This window comes from Somniosus microcephalus, chromosome 25 (genome assembly GCF_052327205.1).
Source record: "Somniosus microcephalus isolate GS21.2 chromosome 25, FLI_Smic_1.0, whole genome shotgun sequence".
Classification (NCBI taxonomy): Eukaryota; Metazoa; Chordata; class Chondrichthyes; order Squaliformes; family Somniosidae; genus Somniosus; species Somniosus microcephalus.
The window spans coordinates 35,051,212-35,072,820 of record NC_141011.1 but is presented as its reverse complement, the minus strand read 5'-3'; the positions used below and the strand labels follow the sequence as shown (position 1 = coordinate 35,072,820).

The following is a 21,609-nucleotide window of genomic DNA, read 5'->3' as shown; positions in this document are numbered from 1 at the left end:
TTAGTTGTTGGAAGATTTAAGTGCATGACAGCTCTTGTTTGAAGCAAAGCAAGTGACTCTATTGGTACAGAGGAGAGGCTGCCATTTTGATTTGTGTACTATTGTCAACCAATTTGAAAGACTGGAAGACTTTAAAACATAGAAAATGGTAAATAGCTTTTAAAAGGCCATATAAGATGATGTTAACTAAATTAAACTGCGTGTTGTATTCGCACTGCTTTTTTATTTTCAATTTTCTCCCTTCCTCTTCTGAAAATTGGAAAGAAAAACCGTAGTGGTGCTCAATACTGGATGTTAGCGGAACTGTTTGTTATAGTGTTACATTTAGCAAATATTATAGTTTATAATAAAAATATTTCACCTATTTAGTTGCTGCAGTCTTAAACTGTTCAAGACGTTTGTTGCAATTCATATTCACATAACTGTATGAGATCTACAGAAAAAGATAAAGAATGCTAGCAATTCACTGCTCGACTGCATTGGTACTTTTGAAATGGGTCGTGGGAAGGCAGTAGGATAGGTGGGGGTAAATCGCATGGGGTAGTTTAACTGCCCATATGCTGGTTTTCAATCGGCAAAAAGGGTTAAAATTCTCCCTGTAGACTGTAGTAGAAACATTCCTGCATCACACAAAACAATTAAACTCAGGATTCCTAAATTATTCACACTTCATTAGTTACACTCAGGAATTTCTGAATAATTCAAGTTCCATTACAATTACACTCAGTGGCCCTTTGCATGTTTGCCTGGACAACAGAACAGAGAGGACTTTAAAGAGCAGGATGTTGCATACTTAAACTCGACAGACAACCAGAACACCTCTCAATGTTCCAAACAACTATATCAACAATGCACAGTGAAACACAGTTTATTACATGTAGTCAGTGTGTTATATGTAAATGCATTCTTATCATAAGTGGTAGTGAAGGGGTAGCCTGTGAAGTTTTGCAAAAATACAGGCCTTGAAATTATGCTATGGGGTACTAGTGTATTTTAAATGAGTTAATGTTATTAAAATAGTGGAGGAAGACATTTTATATGAAAGCATTAAGCAGTCATGTGCTATCATCTCGCTGTGTAATTTCAAGGCCACCATTTTTTTGTAATATTATATGGCTGGATGGCGCAAGACTGTTAACAGTGAAATACCAAATTTTAATTACGGATTACCTGAATTTATAAAAGAATACATTTTATTATTTGTCCTTTTTAAAAATAGATTTTTGACCTTGGATTATATTAGTCTCAGAAAAAGAACCCAGCCATGCTTCTATATTCCTCAGGGCAGGCGAAGTGCAGAATAGTCCATATGCTGGTTTTACCTTTCTCATAATACTGCCTCTGTAAATGCATTATTTAAAATAAAAGGTTTTGCATCACCTGTTGGCACAGCAAATTTATCCATTGTGCCAACACAGGGACTGGGTAAAACAGATTAAACCCCTGCCTCTGCCGGAATTCACACTTAGGCTAGGATAGTACAAGGTCAATCTCAGCCAGTTATCAAGCATAGAAATTAAAGATGAAAGTAGCAACCTATAGAGAGAGAAAGGGGAAATAGGAAGGGGGAGACATACCCGCACCTCCTACTAGCCAAACCACGACTTGGCGTAATGGTGCCCATGAAACTAGGCCAGACCCTGGCCTGTCTTATCTGTGAGTATTGAGGACAGAAGGCACAGTGGTGACAGAAAGGGTTATTCAAAATAATTTGGGAGGTGAAATTGATCTCGTGGGGGGCAACACAAAATTGGCAATAGCGAATCAACAGACCATTTTACACCTCGCCCGATTTTCTTTTCCACTGAAGTCAAGGGGGGTGTAAAAGGGGCTGCTAATTTGCTATTGCTCGTTCTGGGCTACTGCCCAAGACCAATTTCACCCCCTTTAAGTCTTGCATACACAGTAAAAAAGGTAATTCCATACTTCTTGCTGCTTGATAAAATCTGCAAATTCTCATACAAATTAGAGAGCCCGCAGGCAGACCAATAATAAAAAAATAGAGCAAGAGACATATAGAGTAAGTTAACCAAGAAAAATAGAGTAAGTTAACCATTAAAGATTTATAGCAATTCATTTTGCAGATGACATATATGCACTACAAAGTACTCAGTGATGCAAAGGACACAATAATTTTCAATATTTTAAGGGATCAAATGCATTGCAGTTATTTGCAGACTTGATTTACCAGTACATACCTAAATTAATTAATTATAATCAATTTATGGTGCTTATTCATTTGATGGCTTAGTGGGTAAATGGATCATGCACCATGTGACGTGTTGAATTAGCTAATCTCAGTTGAGGCAACAATTGGGGCATTGCAACTGGCCTCAGTGCTCTTGGGCTATTGGAGGCAGTACTGGGCAGCCAAATTGCTACCTAGTTAAGGCATCTGTGCTATTGAGGGAGGTTGAAGAGCCTGGTATTGTTTAATCCAGAGAAGAGGCTCAGTGGATATAACATTCAAACATTCTAGATTCTTAAAGGAATAGATAAATATTCAAGATAGGACCCTCCATTGTCCTTACCCCATTCCCACACCCGTATGACTTACTTAGCTGGCTTACCTGTGGCACACTGCCAGTGAGGCAGGCGGCCCGAAATTGGAACGGTGGCAATAGGTAAGCTGCCTCTGAAGGCGCAATAGGTGCCAGCAGCTCGCCCAAATTAGTGAAATGAGGCCCGAAACCCAATTTTAGTCAAGCCTTGGACCTTCCAGTTGGGGCGCATGCTCTATGCATGCCGTCAGTTATGCACCTGAAAACAGGCCATAATAAATCTTAACCTCAGTGATCACAATCACTGCCTATACAGGACAGGTCACAGTTTGCCAGGACAAGTAAAGATTTATGAGACAAGTACTTCACATTTTGCCCCATTCCATTTAAAATTGTACTACAAAGAACATAATCAAAACTGCGACAGAGACTGGTTGTCCTGCAGCTGGTAATAGGTAACAGCTTCACTTGTTCTTAAACATGGGGTTACATACCATATCTGATACAGTTACCATTTTATCTGGCGCAGATACAATTAAATTAAGTAAGGGAGAAAACGATTGTTTCTAGCTTCTAAACCCAGGGAAGCTGCATATGCTTAAATGAGGGAGGAAACTGAAGTATAGAGAAGAAACCACAGCAGAGAGGCTTTTAAAATTTTAAGACCTACCTTCATTCGGTCTGGAAAATCCTTGGAAAAGAGTGAGTAAGTCTGTCCCCGGCTCCCGGCCCCAATTATAAGCACATCCACACAGCGTGGCATGGCTGCTGCAGTATAGTCTAATTACAAACAAAGTAAGGGCACAATAGGAGATCAATGAAGAATATTTTTCAGACATTGAAATACTATAATATCAGGCCTCTGTAAATGCTGCACACACCCAGCTTCCGTCAAGACTGTGGACAGGTGGCTTGTCCCCAAGCCTTCACCAACTCCTCTCTGTTGCTGGTGAGAATTCCCTGGAGTGCTTCGCCCTCTAATTTTTCTTATTTCCCTGTGGTGGACCACCTGGCATTCGCATTGCACCATTTCCCAATGTCAGTCAAGACTGCAAACCTGGTGTGGAATTTAAAGACCAAAAACAATCACATTATCTGTAGCTGCGAGTGTTTTTCAGTTATAGTCTACTGCAAGTTAGGTGTCAGCTGTGGCTCAGTTGGTAGCACTCTCGCCTGAGTTAGAAAGTTGTGGGTTCAAGTCCCACTCCAGAGACTTGAAAACAAAAATCTAGGCTGTCACTCCAGTGCAGTACTGAGGGAATGCTGCACTCATTGGAGGTGCCGTCATTCAGATGAGATGTTAAACTGAAGCCCTGTCTGCTCTCTCAGGTGGACGTAAAAGATTCCACAGCACTCTTTTGAAAAAGAGCAGGGGAGTGTCCTGGCCAATATTTATTCCTCAATCAACATCACTAAAAACAGATAATCTGGTCATGATCACATTTGCGGTTTGTGGGACCTTGTTGTGCGCAAATTGGCTGCCGGGTTTCTACATTACAACAGTGACTTCATTGGCTGTAAAGCACTTTGGGACGTCCTGAGGTCATGAAAGGTGCTATATAAATGCAAGTTTTTTTTCTTTTCAAGTTATATAAATATTACTCATCCACTTGTCTGCATTGTCAGGCCCAAACTTGCATGTTCAATTTCATCATGCAAATCAGCTTGTTGAGATGGAAGTAAAAATTGCAACCCCCCCTCCCCCTCCCATGCTGTAACGGAAGGTACCCAGTGTGTGGAGCTAATGTGAATTCCATAGACCCTCTCCTGTGGTGATCCTCTCCAATGAACATGCTAAAATGTAGCAATTGTAATCTGATACACCCTAACAAAGGAATAAATGCAAGATGTGAAGTAATTGCTAATTTTATCAATTCACACCCAACAAGTGTGAAAAAGAAAATAAGAGGGGCAAAGAGAGGGTATGAGAATAGAATGGCAGCTAACATAAAAGGTAATCCAAAAGTCTTCTATAGGCATATAAATAGTAAAAGGGTAGTAAGAGGAGGGGTGGGGCTGATTGGGGACCAAAAAGGAGACCTATGCATGGAGGCAGAGGGTATGGCTGAGGTACTAAATGAGTACGTTGAATCAGTCACCCGAGCCGTCTTCCACTTTATCTGGAGATCATAAATGGATCATGCCCAGAGGGACATGATGTACAAATCTCCAGATAAGGGGGGGAAAGAACGTACCCAACGTCGCCCTCATCCTGATGGCCACCTTTGTGTGTGGCTGCATCAAGCTGTGCATAGACCCTCAGTACGCAAACACCAAGTGTCACTACGTGCTGAGGTTCTACCTATCCCCGGTGTTGCGAAGGATGGGTCTGGCCACGCTGCCGTGGAACGCTCCACTCGGTTGGACCGTGCCGGACCACCTGTCCTTCGTGGAAAAGTTTGTACAGGGAAACACCTTTGACCACAAGGCCATTAAGCAGTGGTCAGCACGTAACGTCCTCGAGACCCTACGAAAAAAGGAGATGGTGGATCCTGTCGGATGGTTCCCCGAGCAGACTGTTGAAGTCATTTGGCAGAACGCCTCATCGCCAGAACTTACAAACAAGCACCGAGATGTAGCTTGGCTGGTGGCGAGAAGGGCCCTCCCCGTCAGATCCTTCATGCACACCCGGCATCTCAGCTCCACCACACGCTGTCCTCGAGGCGGCTGCGGTGGGGACGAGACCGTCATCCATCTCCTTCTGGAATGTGCCTTTGCAAAGAAGGTCTGGAAAGAGATGCAGTGGTCTTTGTCGAGGTTCATCTCGAGCAGCTCGGTAACACAGGACTCTGTGCTCTACGGACTGTTCCCAGGGACGCACACCGAGACAAACATCAACTGCTGCTGGAAGATCATCAACTCGGTGAAAGACGCCCTTTGGTCTGCCCGAAACTTGCTGGTCTTCCAGAGTAAGGAGTTGTCCACAACTGCGTGTTGCAGACTGGCACATTCCAAGGTCCAGGAGTACGTGCTGAGGGACGCACTAAAGGTTGGTACCGCCGCCGCAAAGGCACGATGGGGAAGGGCCACAGTTTAAGGCCCTCCCGCCAGTGTACACCAAAGGGCTGGAACCAGTATAAAACCCCCCTCGGGCCGTATGTATCAAATTGTTGAAATGTAAATGTACATAACATTTGAAACGTAACTGGCATGAAGCGAACGAGACTGTCATGTAATGTATTGAACCTGGACTGTATGATATAAAATAGGATCTGTGGATTGTACTGCAATGTATTTGAACAAATTTTTATGAATAAAGTATATTTTTGAAACAAAAAAAGAGTACTTTGAATCTGTCTTCACCAAGGAAGAGGATGCTGCCATAGACATAAGTGAAAGAGGAGGTAGTGGAGACACTTGCTAGTATAAAAATTGATACAGGAGAGGTATTAGAAAGGCTGGCTGTACTTAAAGTAGATAAGTCACCAGGAGCGGATGGGATGTATCCTCGGATGCTGAGGGAATTGAGGGCGGAAATCACGGAGGTACTGGCCATAATATTCCAATCCTCCATAGATACGAGGGTGGTGCCAGAGGACTGGAGAATTGCAAAAGTTACACCATTGTTCAAAAAAGGGTGTAAAGATAAACCCAGCAACTACAGGCCAGTCAGTTTAACCTCGGTAGTGGGGAAGCTTTTAGAAACAGTAATCAGGGACAAAATTAACAGTCACCTGGCTAGGTGTGGATTAATTAAGGAAAGCCAGCACAGATTTGTTAAAGGCAAATCGTGTTTAACCAACTTGATCGAGTTTTTTGATGAGGTAACAGAGAGGGTTGATGAGGGTAATGCAGTTGACGTAGTGTACATGGATTTCCAAAAGGCGTTCGACAAAGTGCCACATAATAGGCTCGCCAGCAAAGTTGAAGCCCATGGAATAAAAGGGACGGTGGCAGCATGGATACAAAATTGGCTAAGTGACAGGAAACAGAGTAGTGGTGAATGGTTCTTTTTTGGACTGGAGGAACGTATACAGGGGTTGGTTCTAGGACCCCCTGCTTTTTTTGATATATATTACTGACTTGCACGTGGATGTACAGGGCACAATTTCAAAATTTGCAGATTTCACAAAACTTGGAAGTATAGTGAACAGTGAGGAGGAGAGTGATAGACTTCAAGAAGACAAACAGGCTGGTGAAATGGGCGGACATGTGGCAGATGAAATTTAACGCAGAAAAGTGTGAAGTGATACATTTTGGTAGAAAGAATGAGGAAAGGACATATAAACTAAATGGTACAATCCTAAAGTGGGTGCGTGAACAGAGAGACCTGGGGGTATATGTGCACAAATTGTTGAAGGTGGCAGGGCAGGTTGAGAAAGCAGTTAAAAAAGGCTTACGGGATCCTGGGCTTCATGAATAGAGGTATAGAGTACAAGTGTGGAAATTATGATGAATCTGTATAAAACACTGGTGCGGCCCCAACTGGAGTACTGTGTCCAATTCTGGGCACCACACTTTAGGAAGGATGTGAAGTCCTTAGAGAAGGTGCAGAAAAGATTTACAAGAATGATTCCAGGAATCAGGGACTTTCATTGATAGACTGGAGAAGCTGGGGTTGTTCTTGGAGCAGAGAAGATTGAGAGGAGATTTGATAGGCGTTCAAAATCATGAGGGGTCTGGACAGAGTAGATAGAGAGAAACTATTCCCATTGGCAGAAGGGTCGAGAACCAGAGGACACAGACTTAAGGTGATTGGCAAAAGAACCAAAGGCAACATAAGAAAAAACTTCTTTTACGCAGCGAGTGGTTAAGATCCGGAATGCACTGCCTGAAAGGGTGGTGGAGGCAGACTCAATCTTATCTTTTAAAAGGGAGTTGGATAAGTATCTGAAGGAAAAAAAGTTGCAGGGCTACGGGGAAAGGGCAGGGGAGTGGGACTAGCTGAGAGTCAGCACGGGCTCGACGAGCCAAATGGCCTTCTTCCATGATGTAACCATCCTATGATTCTAAGTGGAATCTAAAGGACAGCCAAGGATGGAACAGAGCCAAGTATTTACAAAAGCTTGATCCTCTACAAAAAGATAAACAAAAAAGCATTTGAAAAGTTCAATAAAGAATACAGTACAACAGTTGCAGCAGTGGATGAGGCAACACCCTTCAGATAGTTTTGAGGTGCCTGGTTATGGCATTAACCCTTGGCAGCAGAAGAACATAAACTTCTGGAACAAGCCCTATACAGCTATCCAGTAAACACCCCTGGACCATGGGAGTGATAGCAGCAACTGTTCCAGGAAGAACTGAAAGATTGCACGAAGAGATACAACAAACTTGTTGAAATAGTCAAAGCAAAGAAAGTTAATAGTGCTAGACCAAAGAAATATGATGTTCACACTCCCTTTTATCATGTGCATGTGATTATTTGATAATAAAATTAACAAAATAAAACCAGCACTCTGGCTCACTAAGTATGTAGCATAAATTGAGATATTGTGCGCAACATTATTAAAAAACGAGATGACTGAACTTCTAATCATGAGCTTGTTACTAAGTTTATATCTTTACCTCAATTCAACATTCACTCTTATTTAACCTCACCAGATATGTTTCAATAATTCTCAGCGTGGATCACCGTATGGCAACAAAAGCTCCAGCCATATTGGGATCACCAATTTAAAATGGTTTTGTTTCCTTTTTAAAATCAAAGTTATGTCATTTGATCAAAATATCAAAGCAATTAATTTCAATGACTGAATAATTAAGTGATAGGAAATTGTTACAGGAGTTTGGACCCACTCTCCCAAAAGTTCAGCAAGTTTGTCTAATGAGTAGCTGGGCCGCGCAGACCAAGAGAGTCCCATGTTCGATGCCTGGTCTGACCTGAGTTAGCTGATCTCAGCTAGGGCCTCAGTGGATCAGTGCCCCTAGGTTATGAAGAAAAATCAGCCAGGGTCGTCACAAGTACGGACATCGGGGGACTAAAGGTTACAAATTATTAACGCCCACCTGGAAAAGTATCAGAGCACCCAATGCCTTACAGAACCATACACTAGCAAGGAGGTGAAACATTTAAGATAGGTCAGAAAAGGAGACATTTAGTGAGAAAAATAAATCCACTAAGTAAGAGCGCTTGGTCCAATTTCCTTAGCATTTGAGGCATAATGAGGCTAAAATGCGCGCAAGAGACCTCGTGAGGGAGGGAAATCTGGTAAGACCCAGAAATGCTGGGCCTCTGTTCAGAAGCGGAAGCAGAACAATTTTTTCAACTGCACCACACAAGTGCCAGATAATGGCTATCTCAAATAAGAGGAATCACAGAAGCCCCACAGTGCAGATAGAGGCCATTTCGGCCCATCGAGCCTGCACCGACACATATCCCACCCGATCCCCGTAACCCCTATCTCCGTAACCCCACGTATTTAATCCCCCTAACACTAAGGGTCAATTTATCATAGCCAATCAACCTAACCTGCACATCTTTGGACTGTGGGAGGAAACCGGAGCACCCGGAGTAAACCCACGCAAACACAGGGAGAATGTGCAAACTCCACACAGACAGTCGCCCGAGGCCGGATTCGAACCCGGGTCCCTGGCGCTGTGAGGCAACAGTGCTAACCACTAGGTCCACTAGAAGCCGGACCTTCTGTGACATAACTATCACCGAGTGCCCCACCAACACCTTGAGGGTCACCTTGACCAGAAACTTAACGGGACCAGCCATATCAACATGATGACTACAAAAGCAGAGCAGAGACTGGATGCTCTGCGACAAGTGACTCCTCTCCTGACACCTCAAAGGCTCTCCACCATCCGCAAGACTCAAATCAGGATTGTGATGGAATAATCACTACTCACCTGGATGGGCGTGGCCACAACAGCACTCAAAGCTCAACACCATCCAGGACAGAGCAATTCACTTGATTGGGTGCCCCTGCCACATGCTAGGGTATGGATCAATGAGTGATGGCAGCCCTCTGCAAATTCACCTAGTTAGCCACTCATCATGCATGAGCCTGGACATTGAATGTGAGCAGGCTATTCAACCATGCAGGGCTTCACAACCTGATCTGATTGTGTCCTCACCTGAATATCCTCACACTTTTTCAGCATAGGTCACTGGATAGTGATTACAAGAAGGAAAGGTGAGTCAATTTGTTCCCTCCCTATTGAGGCACACTGTAGCAACCCAGCTCAAATGAGACCTACTATTCTCTGAGAGGAGGAATTTCTTCACCCAGAGAATGGTGAACCTGTGGAATTATCTGCCACAGAAGGCAGTTGAGGCCAATTCATTAAATATATTCAAGGAGTTAGATATATTTTTTAAGGCTAAAGGGATATGGGGAAAAAGCAGGGACAGGGTACTCAATTTGGATGATCAGCCATGATCTCATTAAATGGCGGAGCAGGCTCGAGGGGCCGAATAGCCTACTCCTATCTTCTATTTCTATGTTTCAGCCATTGATTGGTATGTTTAGGTGCTGTAATTGGCCTCAGAACCTTCGGCTTAAGGAAGAAAACCAGAAAGATTTCCTACATGTGACTGCTATCCCCTGGTAGAGATTGAATGTAAATTAGCATCAGGCTCAGATGTGAACTGGAGAAAATTAGGCCGTGAGTCCTATAGCCGCCTCCCACCCCCATTTCCCGGAATGCCACTGGCTGCCTTTTTCCCATCCGCTGCATGTGGGGGATGGGGCGCGGTTTCCCGACCAAAAACCCTCCCATCCACTCGTTTTATTGCCGCGCTCGGGATCGCACTGTGCCTGTGTGACGATGGGAAGAGTCCTAAATACCGCAAATGAAAGACGAGACTGAGTCGAAGTCTCCTTTGCCCTGATGGCTTACCTGCTGAAAGTCTCAGGCTCCTGTGGCCTCTTTAGTTTTCCTCCCACTTCTTCTGGTGCAGTAACGCCTGGAGATTCTGAGGGGTCACTGGCTTGAAACTGGGCCGGAATCATAAATGGGATCAGGGCGACGGGTGAAAGTCCGGCCCGGTAGAGGTGGGAAAAGGAAGGGTCAGATATGAATTATGGCCAGCTGGCTGAGATACTGGAATTGTACTCCAGCAAGGAATTAAGAGAAAAGGAGTGGTGAAAGAAGTAAATAGAAAACGTAATTTTTATTCAAAAGAGCGGAGGAAATAGCTAGTTACTGCCACAGGGTGTTGCTGGTACATTAAGCAAATATGTGCAATGGAGACAACTAGTGGTAGCATCTTAACAGTTCACATTTCCCTTTTTAAACTACAAAGAGGACTGGGGGGCAATGGTGTCATTAACTTAGCGTGCAGGTATTTTAAACCCATTTCCCCTACTTTAACAGGTTGATACCATCAGATCTCTTACATCAGCTTTCCAATGCCACTTGGGCCACAGCCCTAAATTGGTTGCCTTTACTTAATTCTCTCAATCTTCCTGCAGGAGAAGCTGGTGCAGAGAGCCCACAGGCAGGATACTGGAAGGGGCATCCCTGACATCATGGGGTTATAGGGCATGAGGGAATAGTGCCCAGATTTGCAGACAATACTAAAATAGGAGGCATAATAAATAATTCTAATGACCAAAGGGAGCTTCAAGGGAATATTAATAAGCAATAAAGTGTCTGGTGAGATTCAATATCAGTATGTGAGCTGGCACACCAGTTAAAAAAAATAAAAGAAATAACTATACTTTGAATGGAGGAAAGCTGGGTGAGGTGGAAGAGCAGAGAGATGTGGGGGTTCAAGTTCACAAGACATTAAAAGCAGCACTTCAAGTGGATAATGTAGTGTATGTACCCGTCTACCTTTAAGGGAACTATTGAATGTAACCGTTCACCTTTAAGAGAACTACTTTAGGTGTGGCACTATTTGTTTGGCTTCTGTATACTGTAATACCGATAGTGACCACACCAGTATACAAGTGTTGTGGCAGGATTGCTGGGGCAGATTCGCCCGGACCTTCGAATAGTAAAGACCTGTTTGTTTGTTTGTTACTTCTGAAGTCTGTGTATTTATTAACTGCACAACCCACAGACTTTACAGTGGCGACGAGTCCGATCGTACCCTGCGGCAAGATTACCAAAGCAAGAAGAGCGTCGAAGAGAGGCAACCGCCCTCGTCGTGCTGCTGGAAGAAAACACGAGGCTGCAGCAGGAGAAAGGTGGAAGACTTTAGCAACAAAAGCTTCCGTCTGCAACAGGCACTGACTACCCTTCTACCACGGTACGGAGTGAGCCGATCAGCAGGGAACAAGGCGGCCGAAGAGACTGTGAGTAGGGGAAGGTGTAGAAGTATCCGGAGGATAAGGGCAGAGCACTCGACCTCGGTCGAGGGGGAGCTGAGCCGGTCAGAAGTCGGGTCCAACGGCGTCGGGTGACAGCTGGACCGTGATCGGCGGGAAAAGCCGGGCAGCGCCCGCAGCCACGAAGCGCTGAGACTGGGAGTAGGCGCAGGAAGAGAAACCCAGCCGCAGCCGGGGAGGGAAACACCGGTCTGCGAGAGGGCTGGGAGGCGAACAGGAACCGTGCGGGTGGGAGAGAGAGACTGCGCGAGAGCCAGTCCAGCGGCTGAGCTGTCCTCCACCAACGGGGTACCCAGAGCCGGTAGAACCGAACGTGAGGGAGAGACAGAGCCGAGCAAGGGGAGAGAGACTGTGCGAGAGCCAGTCCAGCGGCTGAACTGTTCTCCACCAACGGGGTACCCAGGGCCGGTAGCACCGAACGTGCGGGAGAGAGAGCGACAGAGCCGGGTACGGAGAGAGAGACTGCGCGAGAGCCAGTCCAGCGGCTGAACTGTCCTCCGTTAACGGGGTGTACCCAGCGCCGGTAGAGCCGTGCGGGCGGGAGAAAAAGACAGAGCCGAGTAAGGGGAGCTGTGCGGAAGCCAGCCAGCGGCTGAACCTGTCCGCTGTGGGGGAAGCGTACCCCTTCCACCGGGAAGAAACGCGGGAAGCCGCCATTAGGCGGAGAAGACGCCAGAAGCGGGAAACCGCCATTGAAGTGGGCGGGGCGAGAAAGGAAGAGCGGGAAACCGCCATCTTAGAAATAAACAAATAAATAAGAATACTTAAAGAAATACTGGTGCTGCTCCCAAGGGAAGAAAGATGCCTAAGCGAGGGAATATTAACGACTTTAATTCTGAAATAGAAGACTGGGCCACGTACGTGGAACGCATAGAGATCTATTGCGAAGCCAACAAAATAGAGGAAGACGACAAGGCGATAACATTGCTAAACTCGATGGGGGCAAAAACATACGGGCTCTTGAAGCATCTAATAGCACCAAATAAACCAGCGGATCAGACCTTCGAAGAGATTGTGGCTGTGCTGAAGGACCACTTGAACCCCACACCGTTGATGCTGGCTGAACAATTCAAATTCTACGCAAGAACGCAGAGGAAAGACGAAAGCAATGCGGAATACTTGGTCGAACTGCGTAGGCTAGCGAAATACTGCCAGTTCGGAGGGAATCTGACAGAAGCGCTGCGGGACAAGTTCGTATGCGGATTGTCCAAAGAAGGGACGCAGAAGCGACTACTGGAAGAGAACGACCTCACACTGGACAGGGCTGTCCTTATAGCTGCATCGCACGAAGCCGCAGCGAAAGGAACGGCGGAAATGCAACTAAAGGCGGCGGCACTCGGGGTGGACCAAATTACTTCAAGCACAACAAAATGCTACCGTTGTGGGAAGACAACGCATGACCAGAATCAATGCTGGTTTAAGAACCAAGAGTGTAGGAAATGTGGCAAACTGGGTCACATCGTGAAGGTATGCCGGTCCGGGAAAAAGACCAACAATCAAAGGAAGCCACCACAAGAAAAGTACAACAAGGTACACAAGGTGGCGGAGAAGAGTTCAGACGAACAGAATTCAGACTCAGACCCAAACAACCAGGAGCTGGGTAGTCTGAGAATCCACAATGTGGGTAAAGAAACGGATCTACAGACCATCTGGGTCATACTAAAAATAGCTGGAGTCCAAGTAAGAATGGAGCTGGACACTGGATCAGCTCTATCAGTCATCAACCGAAGGGACTACCACCGGCTATTCTCTCACATACCTTTAAGAAATACCAAGTTCGTATTACAGACATACACGGGGCATAACGTATACCCCGTGGGGAAAATAAGAGTCAAGGTGAGAGATAGGGGTAAAGAACACCCAAGAATGAACTTGTACGTAGTACCTGAGGGAGGACCACCACTTCTAGGACGGGAGTGGATTAAGAAAATAGACATGGAATGGCATTACCTAAAAGCCACAATGAGGGAGGACTCGGTGCAAGCTATTAGCTCAGATTCTGAAATGGATGATGATAAGACCAAGTCGAATATGGAAGACAAGGCTAAAAGGGACTTGCCGACGATGGGGAAGAAAACGAATACATGCAGAAGGACTTATGGTACCAAGAAGAATAAAGCTGCAGAGCAGAACTCCAGGTTGACAGAGAATTCTAAGCCTGTTCAAGCAAAGGATTCATCCACGACGGAAGAACACCGAGCCCGGACGCAAACTTATGTCAAAGTACGACAACAATTAGAACAGTTGAGTGACCGTCTCGTACAAGAGATGAAAAATATGGAAAAGTTCTGGGACACCGAATGGGAGAACCTGGAAAGACAACAGAGACAGCTAGCTCAAGCAGCGAGCGACCATAGAGCCATCGTGGTCAAATACCAATCACATTCCCCTGATGCTGTTCAGGAACTAGAATATTTACAGAACGAACCAAAGGAAGAGGAATCTTCAGGAAGCCAGGATTTTATTCCAGTTCTTCTCTACGACTCCTTACAAGCAGAGTGTGAGAAGCTGAAAGAACAGTATGAACAGGCCCAGGCTACAATTCTGGAGGGGGTTAACTCGGCAGCCTCCGAAAAGCTAGTTTCAGTAAAAGCATATGAACAACTAAAGGTTGAACATGAGCAAGAAGTCCAAAGGCTGCAGGAAATTCTTGATGAGCTCAAGGCCAAGACAGACTCATCGGTAGAAGTTCCATCCATAGATGAGAAATTAGAGGTGAAAAACATGGCAGAGCATGAAAGACAGGATGTCCAAGAACTCATAAAAACATTGAAGGACACCCAAGACAAATATGAGGCGGCAATGACCGAGGTTCAACAACTTGAAGAACAGATTCAACTGGGAATCCTTTCAGTGGAAGAAAAGGAAACTGTAAGAATGGTCCCTGAACATGAACTAGAGAGCATCAGGGCGCAACTTTTCCGAGCGCTGAAAGCCAAAGTTCAAGAGGAATGTAAGGTGGAAGTATTGGAGAAAGAGGTGGATGAAATGGAGAAGACTCTGATCCACCGTGTTCCCAGGGAAGAGTTAACGGTCAGCCAACTCCTTCATATGCTGAAGGACAAGACTCTGCAAGGGGAACAATCTGAACACGAGCTTCAATCTTCAGGGGGAACGAGTTCGGAGCTCTCAAAAGTCACGGAGATAGCTGAGGTGGCAACACAAATTTTACAAGGATGCCAAAAGTACGTTGAATCACGTCAAGGTGAACAGAAGAATGTGGAAACCGTTACTTCAGTAGAAGGTTTAAATAGCCTGATAACGCAATTCCCGATGGAAGGGAAGGTATTGAACTCACAAATGAGGTCCGTCGTGAAGGAATGGCAGATAACCCAGGAAGAGCGGGATGAATATGAATGCATGAAGAAGTCTTTTCAAGAAAGATGTCTAGGGAAGGAACCACCGTCAGCTAACGTCCAGACGGGTGAGGAGGAAGAAGAAGGCTCTCTCGCTGGCCTAACTCAGGACGAACCCGAATATTACCATGACCTGTTGAGTGACACTGAATATTACGAGGATGTGGTCTGCCCAGCTTGTGATGAAAACTCCCAAAGTGCTGAAATCCGGATGAAGCACTTAAGGTCTAAGGAACATAGAGAGTTGGTGGCGCTACAGCTGGCAGCCGAGAAAGGAGCTCCGAGAATTTCAAAAAGTCAGAAAAGAAAAAGAAGAAGCAGAAGATAATAACTGTCTAAAATATTAGCACTTCTACCATCCCAGGCGGGACATTACGAAAGGAGCTAAATTAGTTGAAAAACTGGAAAATGTCAAGACAGCCAGTTGGTTGTAAAAGTCCGCACTGCTGGTTCAACAGGATGAAAGTTCAAGCTGTTACGTCAAGAAAAAGGCTATGGAGGAGTCACGCTAGCCAGGTGAACTGGCTACACCAAAGAAATGTTGTTCGGAACGAGTCAAGATCAGAGACTGAATCTATGAACTGTTTCCGCAGAGACTGAACCTGTGAACTGTTTCCACCGAGATTATATCTGTAAATTGTTTTATATGACATTGACTCCACCGAGGTTATATCTGTAATTTGTTTTATAGGAAGTTGAAGATATGTATGTTTAACGGGGACTCTGTAAGTAATAAGCTAAAAAGGGAGGATTGTAGTGTATGTACCCGTCTACCTTTAAGGGAACTATTGAATGTAACCGTTCACCTTTAAGAGAACTACTTTAGGTGTGGCACTATTTGTTTGGCTTCTGTATACTGTAATACCGATAGTGACCACACCAGTATATAAGTGTTGTGGCAGGATTGCTGGGGCAGATTCGCCCGGACCTTCGAATAGTAAAGACCTGTTTGTTTGTTACTTCTGAAGTCTGTGTATTTATTAACTGCACAACCCACAGACTTTACAGATAAGGCCATAAAAACAGCTAATGGAATACTGGGTTTTCTGGCACGAGGCCTTGACTATAAAACTCGAGAGCTACGACTTTAATGCTCTGCACCTAATGAGAACAGGGCATGTGGGGAGGGGGTAAAATAGAGGTAGCATAGCCTTACGTGATCCATACCGCTTTCCCTGCCATTTTATTCAGCCATATTAAAATGTAAAGGTTCATGGTCCAATGACGTCACTTGGACTGCAGCTTAACTTTAACACCGGGTTGCACTCGGTGCCGAGAGCATCTGGGGAAGCTGTTGGAATGTGGATCCAAGGCCAGAAGAGGCCCATGTAAGTAAACTTTAAACATTTTTAAGCTTTCCTCCTGGCCCCACAAGGAATCCTTGGGCCTCTCCTGCCTCGGTCTACCTGTGATCGCCTCCGATTCCCCCATCACTTACCTTGCCAGGAACTGTACCTGCAGATCCCGGCTAAATACTCCTGCTGCACTCACCCGGCTGCATGACGTCATTGACACCAGGTTTTGGCAAGAGTCGGGCTTGGTGTATTTAAATGAGTCCATAATTGGTATAATAAAATACCCCTTGCCTCATGTTGGAGAGAGCTGGGACGAGATAGGAGGCCATAGCCCCAGACAGCTGCGCAGTCATGGATGCATGCTGCCGTGCAATAGCTGGCATAGCCCCCCCTATTGCTTCTTTAGTAAAGCATATCCTTCTAATACACATGTCCTCACTAAAGTCGTCATAAGACCTGTGTTGCCTGTATATTCTATGGTGGGTGGGGGGTAATATATTATGGGTGCATCCTTCTTAAATGCTGCTTTCTCTCTCTCCTTTCCTGCTCCTCTGTGATTATGGTATACATTATGGTATATACTCGTAGACTCGATGTAAAGGTATCATACCTGCTCCTGTGAAGCTCTCCTTGAGGGGGATAGGGCAGGTGTGTAGGAGGAGGCATCAAAATATCCTGGTGGTCTGTCACTCCCATAGGCAGTCCAAGGCTGTCTAGGCTCAATGCCCAAAATATCACTTCAAAAACTTCTTCCCAGCCGCAGTAATCACTGCCCAAACTTTCAGCAATCTTCAGGCTGAAAAACTCCTCACTTCTACTAGTCTCAGAGAATCCTGGCACCCTATGAAGTGGATTTTGCCACCAAGTGGACCTTGGCTGGCTGGCCAGTGGAGCACACCAGCCTGTCCTGCTGTCTGGCAGTTCTGGTGTGAGGTCCAGTCCAATTTGAGGGCTGGGCCTTATCATTGGGCTGTGGCCAGAGGCCCTCTGCTGGAAAGTGCACATATAGATGTCGGGTAAGGGCAGGATCACACTTGGCTATGATGAAGTAACCTGCCAACACTCACTGTCTAGGCTCAAGTTTGAAGAATGGCTGCCACTGCCCCTGGAATTGTAACCCAGCATGATTTATCACCCTCAGGAGAGGGAGAAGGAGAAGGAAACTGGGATAAAGAAGTAAAAAATAAATGCATTGTTACAAAGCTGTAATGGACAGTTAGTGCACAAAGGGTTATGCCTGGAACACGATAAATTTTGTTTAGAAGATGTTTTTGTCTGATGCAATTCAGGAATATTTTTCTATCTCTTAGTTAGACATAGTACAGTGAATGCTGCACCTAGAGCTGAATGCTCAAACTGCAAGGCAATCAGTCCAAATACACAATGTGAACACTCCTGCCCTCCTCTGTTTATTCTGTCTCAAACCAGAGAATAGATCAGCTCTGACCTAAAGCACAGCCCAGCTGTTAAATGCTGTATTTATTCTACACTTACTAGTGCAGTACTACCAGTATATCAACAGCAATGCAAGTAGGAAGCTGCAGTAACACTGCCCACTGTGGAGCAGGAGAGGGCACAGCTGAAATGCAGGCATAGAGCCCTGTTTACTTAACTTCCGCTCAGAACTATTTCTTCCAAATAAAAAGAGGTGATGAGCCAGTCACCCCCTTTTAATTGTTAAAAAAACTGATACCCCATTAGTAACCAATGGAAGTAGTTCCAAAATGTACTCTTTTGCTACTGAATTGCCCATTTACACTGTGGATCAAATTCAACAACAACAGAACAACTGTGCTTGCGCACGTTGTGCGTATGCAGTTGCTCAGAAATAGCAAATGTAATTTTGACAATCTGATTGGGACCTATGTTGAAGTCGGGGAAAGGTCCATACAGGCCAGAATGGCTAAAGTGCATACGACTGGACACAGCCAAGATAGTGCACAAGATGCTACCAGTGGGAGCTATTAACTTTGCTGCCATGTTCACCAAGTGAAACACCCTCTAGATGAGGGTTTTGGTACTTCTACAAGCCATCACAATCTGTAAAGTAAATGGCATATGACACACAGTTCACTGTACCAACAGAGTTTAAAAATTCTTTGTTAAAAGACAAGTTCAAAAGTGTGTGTCATTCTCATCTGTACTGTTAGCTGATGTCAACTAGAGTGGGGGCAGGGGTGACTACAATTGATCTCAGCACCCCTGTGTTAGGGAGGAGAATATTGGCTAGGTTCCCACTTCTGATTGCCATCCAGTGATACCTGCTGGAAGTACATGGATATAGACATTGGATGAGGACAGGATCAGACTCAGCTGGAGTGATCCCTCCCAAACACGTTTGAAGAATGGCCACTTGGGTTAGGTACCAGAGGCTGATTGCCCGCCTTACAAATTTGGGTCTGCTCTAGATATTCTCTCAGATTCAGCATCAACGGTCACTCCTGTTAGTGGATCCCATGCCCCTTCTGATGAGTTTCCTCATTCTGCCCAATATCTAGTTTTACAGATGTGTGACCCCATGTGTAATAATGAGACTCCTTTGTTATATGAGCTGGATATAGTTATTATCACATTTCCTCTCGTGCGTTTCTCCAATCTTCTGAAAAGCAGACTGATTAACACTTTAGTGAGATGAGGCTAGATGTAAATCATTAAATTCATTTATTTTTCAGTCAGCAAGTGAATGTATCCATTATAGTAAAGTTCACCTTTCTATAATTTAATTTCAGTCCCCACTCATAACAAAGAAAATAATTTTTAAATGCCACACTGTCCGTGTTAGTGGGCTAAGTACCATATTCTTTTGGTCACTGACTAAGACCAAGGTTTGCTCTGAGCCTAGTTGGCTCTCTTAAGATAGACTGGCCCAGGGGAGACCAAACGCAGATTGGGTGACCACTTTGTGAAACACCTCCGTTCAGTCCGAAAGGGGGATCCCAAGCTTCCGGTCGCCTGTCACTTTAATTCTCCGCTCTACTCCCACTCAGACCTCACTGTCCTCGGCCTCTTGCATTGTTCCACTGAAGCTCAGCGTAAGCTCGAGGAACAGCACCTCCTCTTTCGATTAGGCACTTTACAGCATTCTGGCTCAACATAGAGTTCAACAATTTCAGATCATAACCTCGGCCCCTATCATATATATATTTTTTATCCACACCTTTTAAGACAGGCTACAGGGAGGAGGTAAGAGCCCTAGCAGAATGGTGCAAGTACAGCAACTTCTCCCTCAACATCAGCAAAACAAAGGAGATGATCGTGGACTACAGGAAGTGGCAGGGGGAGGGACACACCCCAATCTACATCGAAGGGGCTGAGGTGGAGAGGGTCAGCAGCTTCAAATTCCTGGGTGTATTCATTACGGCGGACTTAACGTGGTCCCATCACATCGATGTCGTAACCAAGAAGGCATGCCAACGCCTGTTCTTCCTCAGGAGACTGAAGAAATTTGGAATGGCCCCCCAGATTCTCACCAACTTCTACCGGCGCACCATCGAGAGTATCCTGTCCGGCTGCATCACTACCTGGTATGGCAACTGCACCGCCACAGACCGCAAGGCTCTACAGATGGTGGTGAAAGCTGCACAACATACTATAGGAATTAAACTACCTGCTATGCAGGATATCTACCCCGAGAGGTGCCGGGGGAAGGCCCTGAGAATCATTAAAGACGCGAGCCACCCCAGCCACAACCTCTTCGCCCTGCTCCCGTCCGGTAAGAGATACCGAAGCATACGGTCTCGTACCAGCCGGTTTCAAAACAGCTTCTACCCCCAGGCCATAAGACTCATGAACGAATAATTTATTATTATTTATTATTGTTTTTATTTATTATTACTGTATTTCTATTAGTATTTTTAACATTGCTATGCCATATTTATTCCAATGTTCGGAGGACTCGTAAAAATCAACATTTCATTGTGCAGTACACACGTTTGCTGCATATATGATAAATAAAATAAAAAATTAAATTGAATTGTTTGTGTCTTTTCTTCTCTCCCACAGGGCAGCTGTCTTTCATTCTGCCAGCGCAATTTACACTTCATCTAGAGCGATCCTTTGTTTCTTAACCTGTCCCATTACCATCTCCTTTTGCCTTGAATATCTCTTAATGTTTCTTAACCTCTCCTGTCTTCTATCCTGTCACAGACCTTCCCTTTTGTTCTTTCATTCCCTCCCCCATTTCCCAGCCCCTACACTTGCTTAAAAATCTGTTCCATTTCCTGCTTTTTTTCCAGTTCTGACGAAAGGTCATCGACCTGAAACGTTAACTCTGTTTCTCTCTTCACAGATGCTGCCTGACCTGCTGAGTATCTCCAGCATTTTCTGTTTTTATTTCAGATTTCCAGCGTCTACAGTATTTTCTTTTTGTATTGGCCCAGGTTCTTACCTGCCTCTCTCAATAGATGTTATCAACTATTCCAGAACGTGTGTTTCACCATTCTTTTGTCCCCTCTCTCAACAGGAAATTGAGGACTTGACCTCCAATCCAGAGCACAAACCAAACTGGCCCCATGACCCCTTGGTGCAAGCCTTTAGCAACTATACCCTACTGATTTCAAAATGAATAGGGTCCTCTCGGCACAATGGGTCTGTACGGAGTCACATGGCCTCTCTGGCTTGCCTTGAATATATGACTCTCCCACGCCCAGCTCTAGCTGCAAAGTGGAATTAAATCCTTTGAACTCAATTTAACTTACAAGTAACACTTCAATATAAAATATACCCGGATCTTCTGCGCCAAAATGTTCAAATAGCACAAAATGTGGCAAGCACCTTCAGAAGAGGAAAGCATGATAGAACATTGGCAGAAGAAATTAGGAAAAATAATTCAGTAAATAAAAAGGTCCCCTGCAAATGGTCTAACTTGCACCAAGATTAGCCCACACTGAGTTTTATACTACCCTTTTGGCAATTGCTTGCTATAAGCGCAATGCTAGTGCCAAAATCTATATTAATTTCTGGATTTGGGCTGAATGCACCCTACCCCCTCACCCCCATCCAAGTCATGTTTAAAAATCAGGAGTCCCACACTTCAATTACACCATAAAGTGACTGCCAATGCATTTGATTCTGATGGCAGAAGCTCCAACAATCAACATTCCATTACAAATACCATTCTAATGCCATAACTTGTCGTTTCTCTATACAGATGCTGACTAACCGGCAGTGGATTTCCACCATTTTCTGTTTTTATTTCAGATCTCCAGCATTTGCAACTTTTCCTTTTTAATTC

General features: G+C 44.9%; 2 protein-coding genes across 5 annotated transcripts in view; one reads left to right on the top strand and one right to left on the bottom strand.

Moving 5' to 3' along the window:
• LOC147100682 (uncharacterized) overlaps positions 1-21,609 on the bottom strand; it is a 269,041-nt gene that overhangs the window by 221,741 nt on the left and 25,691 nt on the right. For 2 of the 4 annotated variants that reach the window (XM_085967189.1, XM_085967192.1), the window contains exons 1-2: positions 10,290-10,563; positions 3,172-3,281 (exon numbers count right to left, since the gene is read on the bottom strand). In XM_085967189.1, coding sequence (XP_085823315.1) covers positions 3,172-3,264 — 93 coding nt within the window. In that variant the 5' untranslated portion in view covers positions 3,265-3,281; positions 10,290-10,563. Of the gene's footprint in view, positions 1-3,171; positions 3,282-3,382; positions 3,558-10,289; positions 10,564-21,609 lie in introns of those variants that run through there. The other 2 variants (XM_085967191.1, XM_085967190.1) reach the window with 2 other exon arrangements.
• LOC147100683 (uncharacterized) lies at positions 4,405-5,538 on the top strand. Its single transcript, XM_085967193.1, has one exon. It carries the CDS (start codon positions 4,717-4,719, stop codon positions 5,536-5,538), a length of 822 nt encoding a protein of 273 aa, XP_085823319.1. The 5' UTR covers positions 4,405-4,716.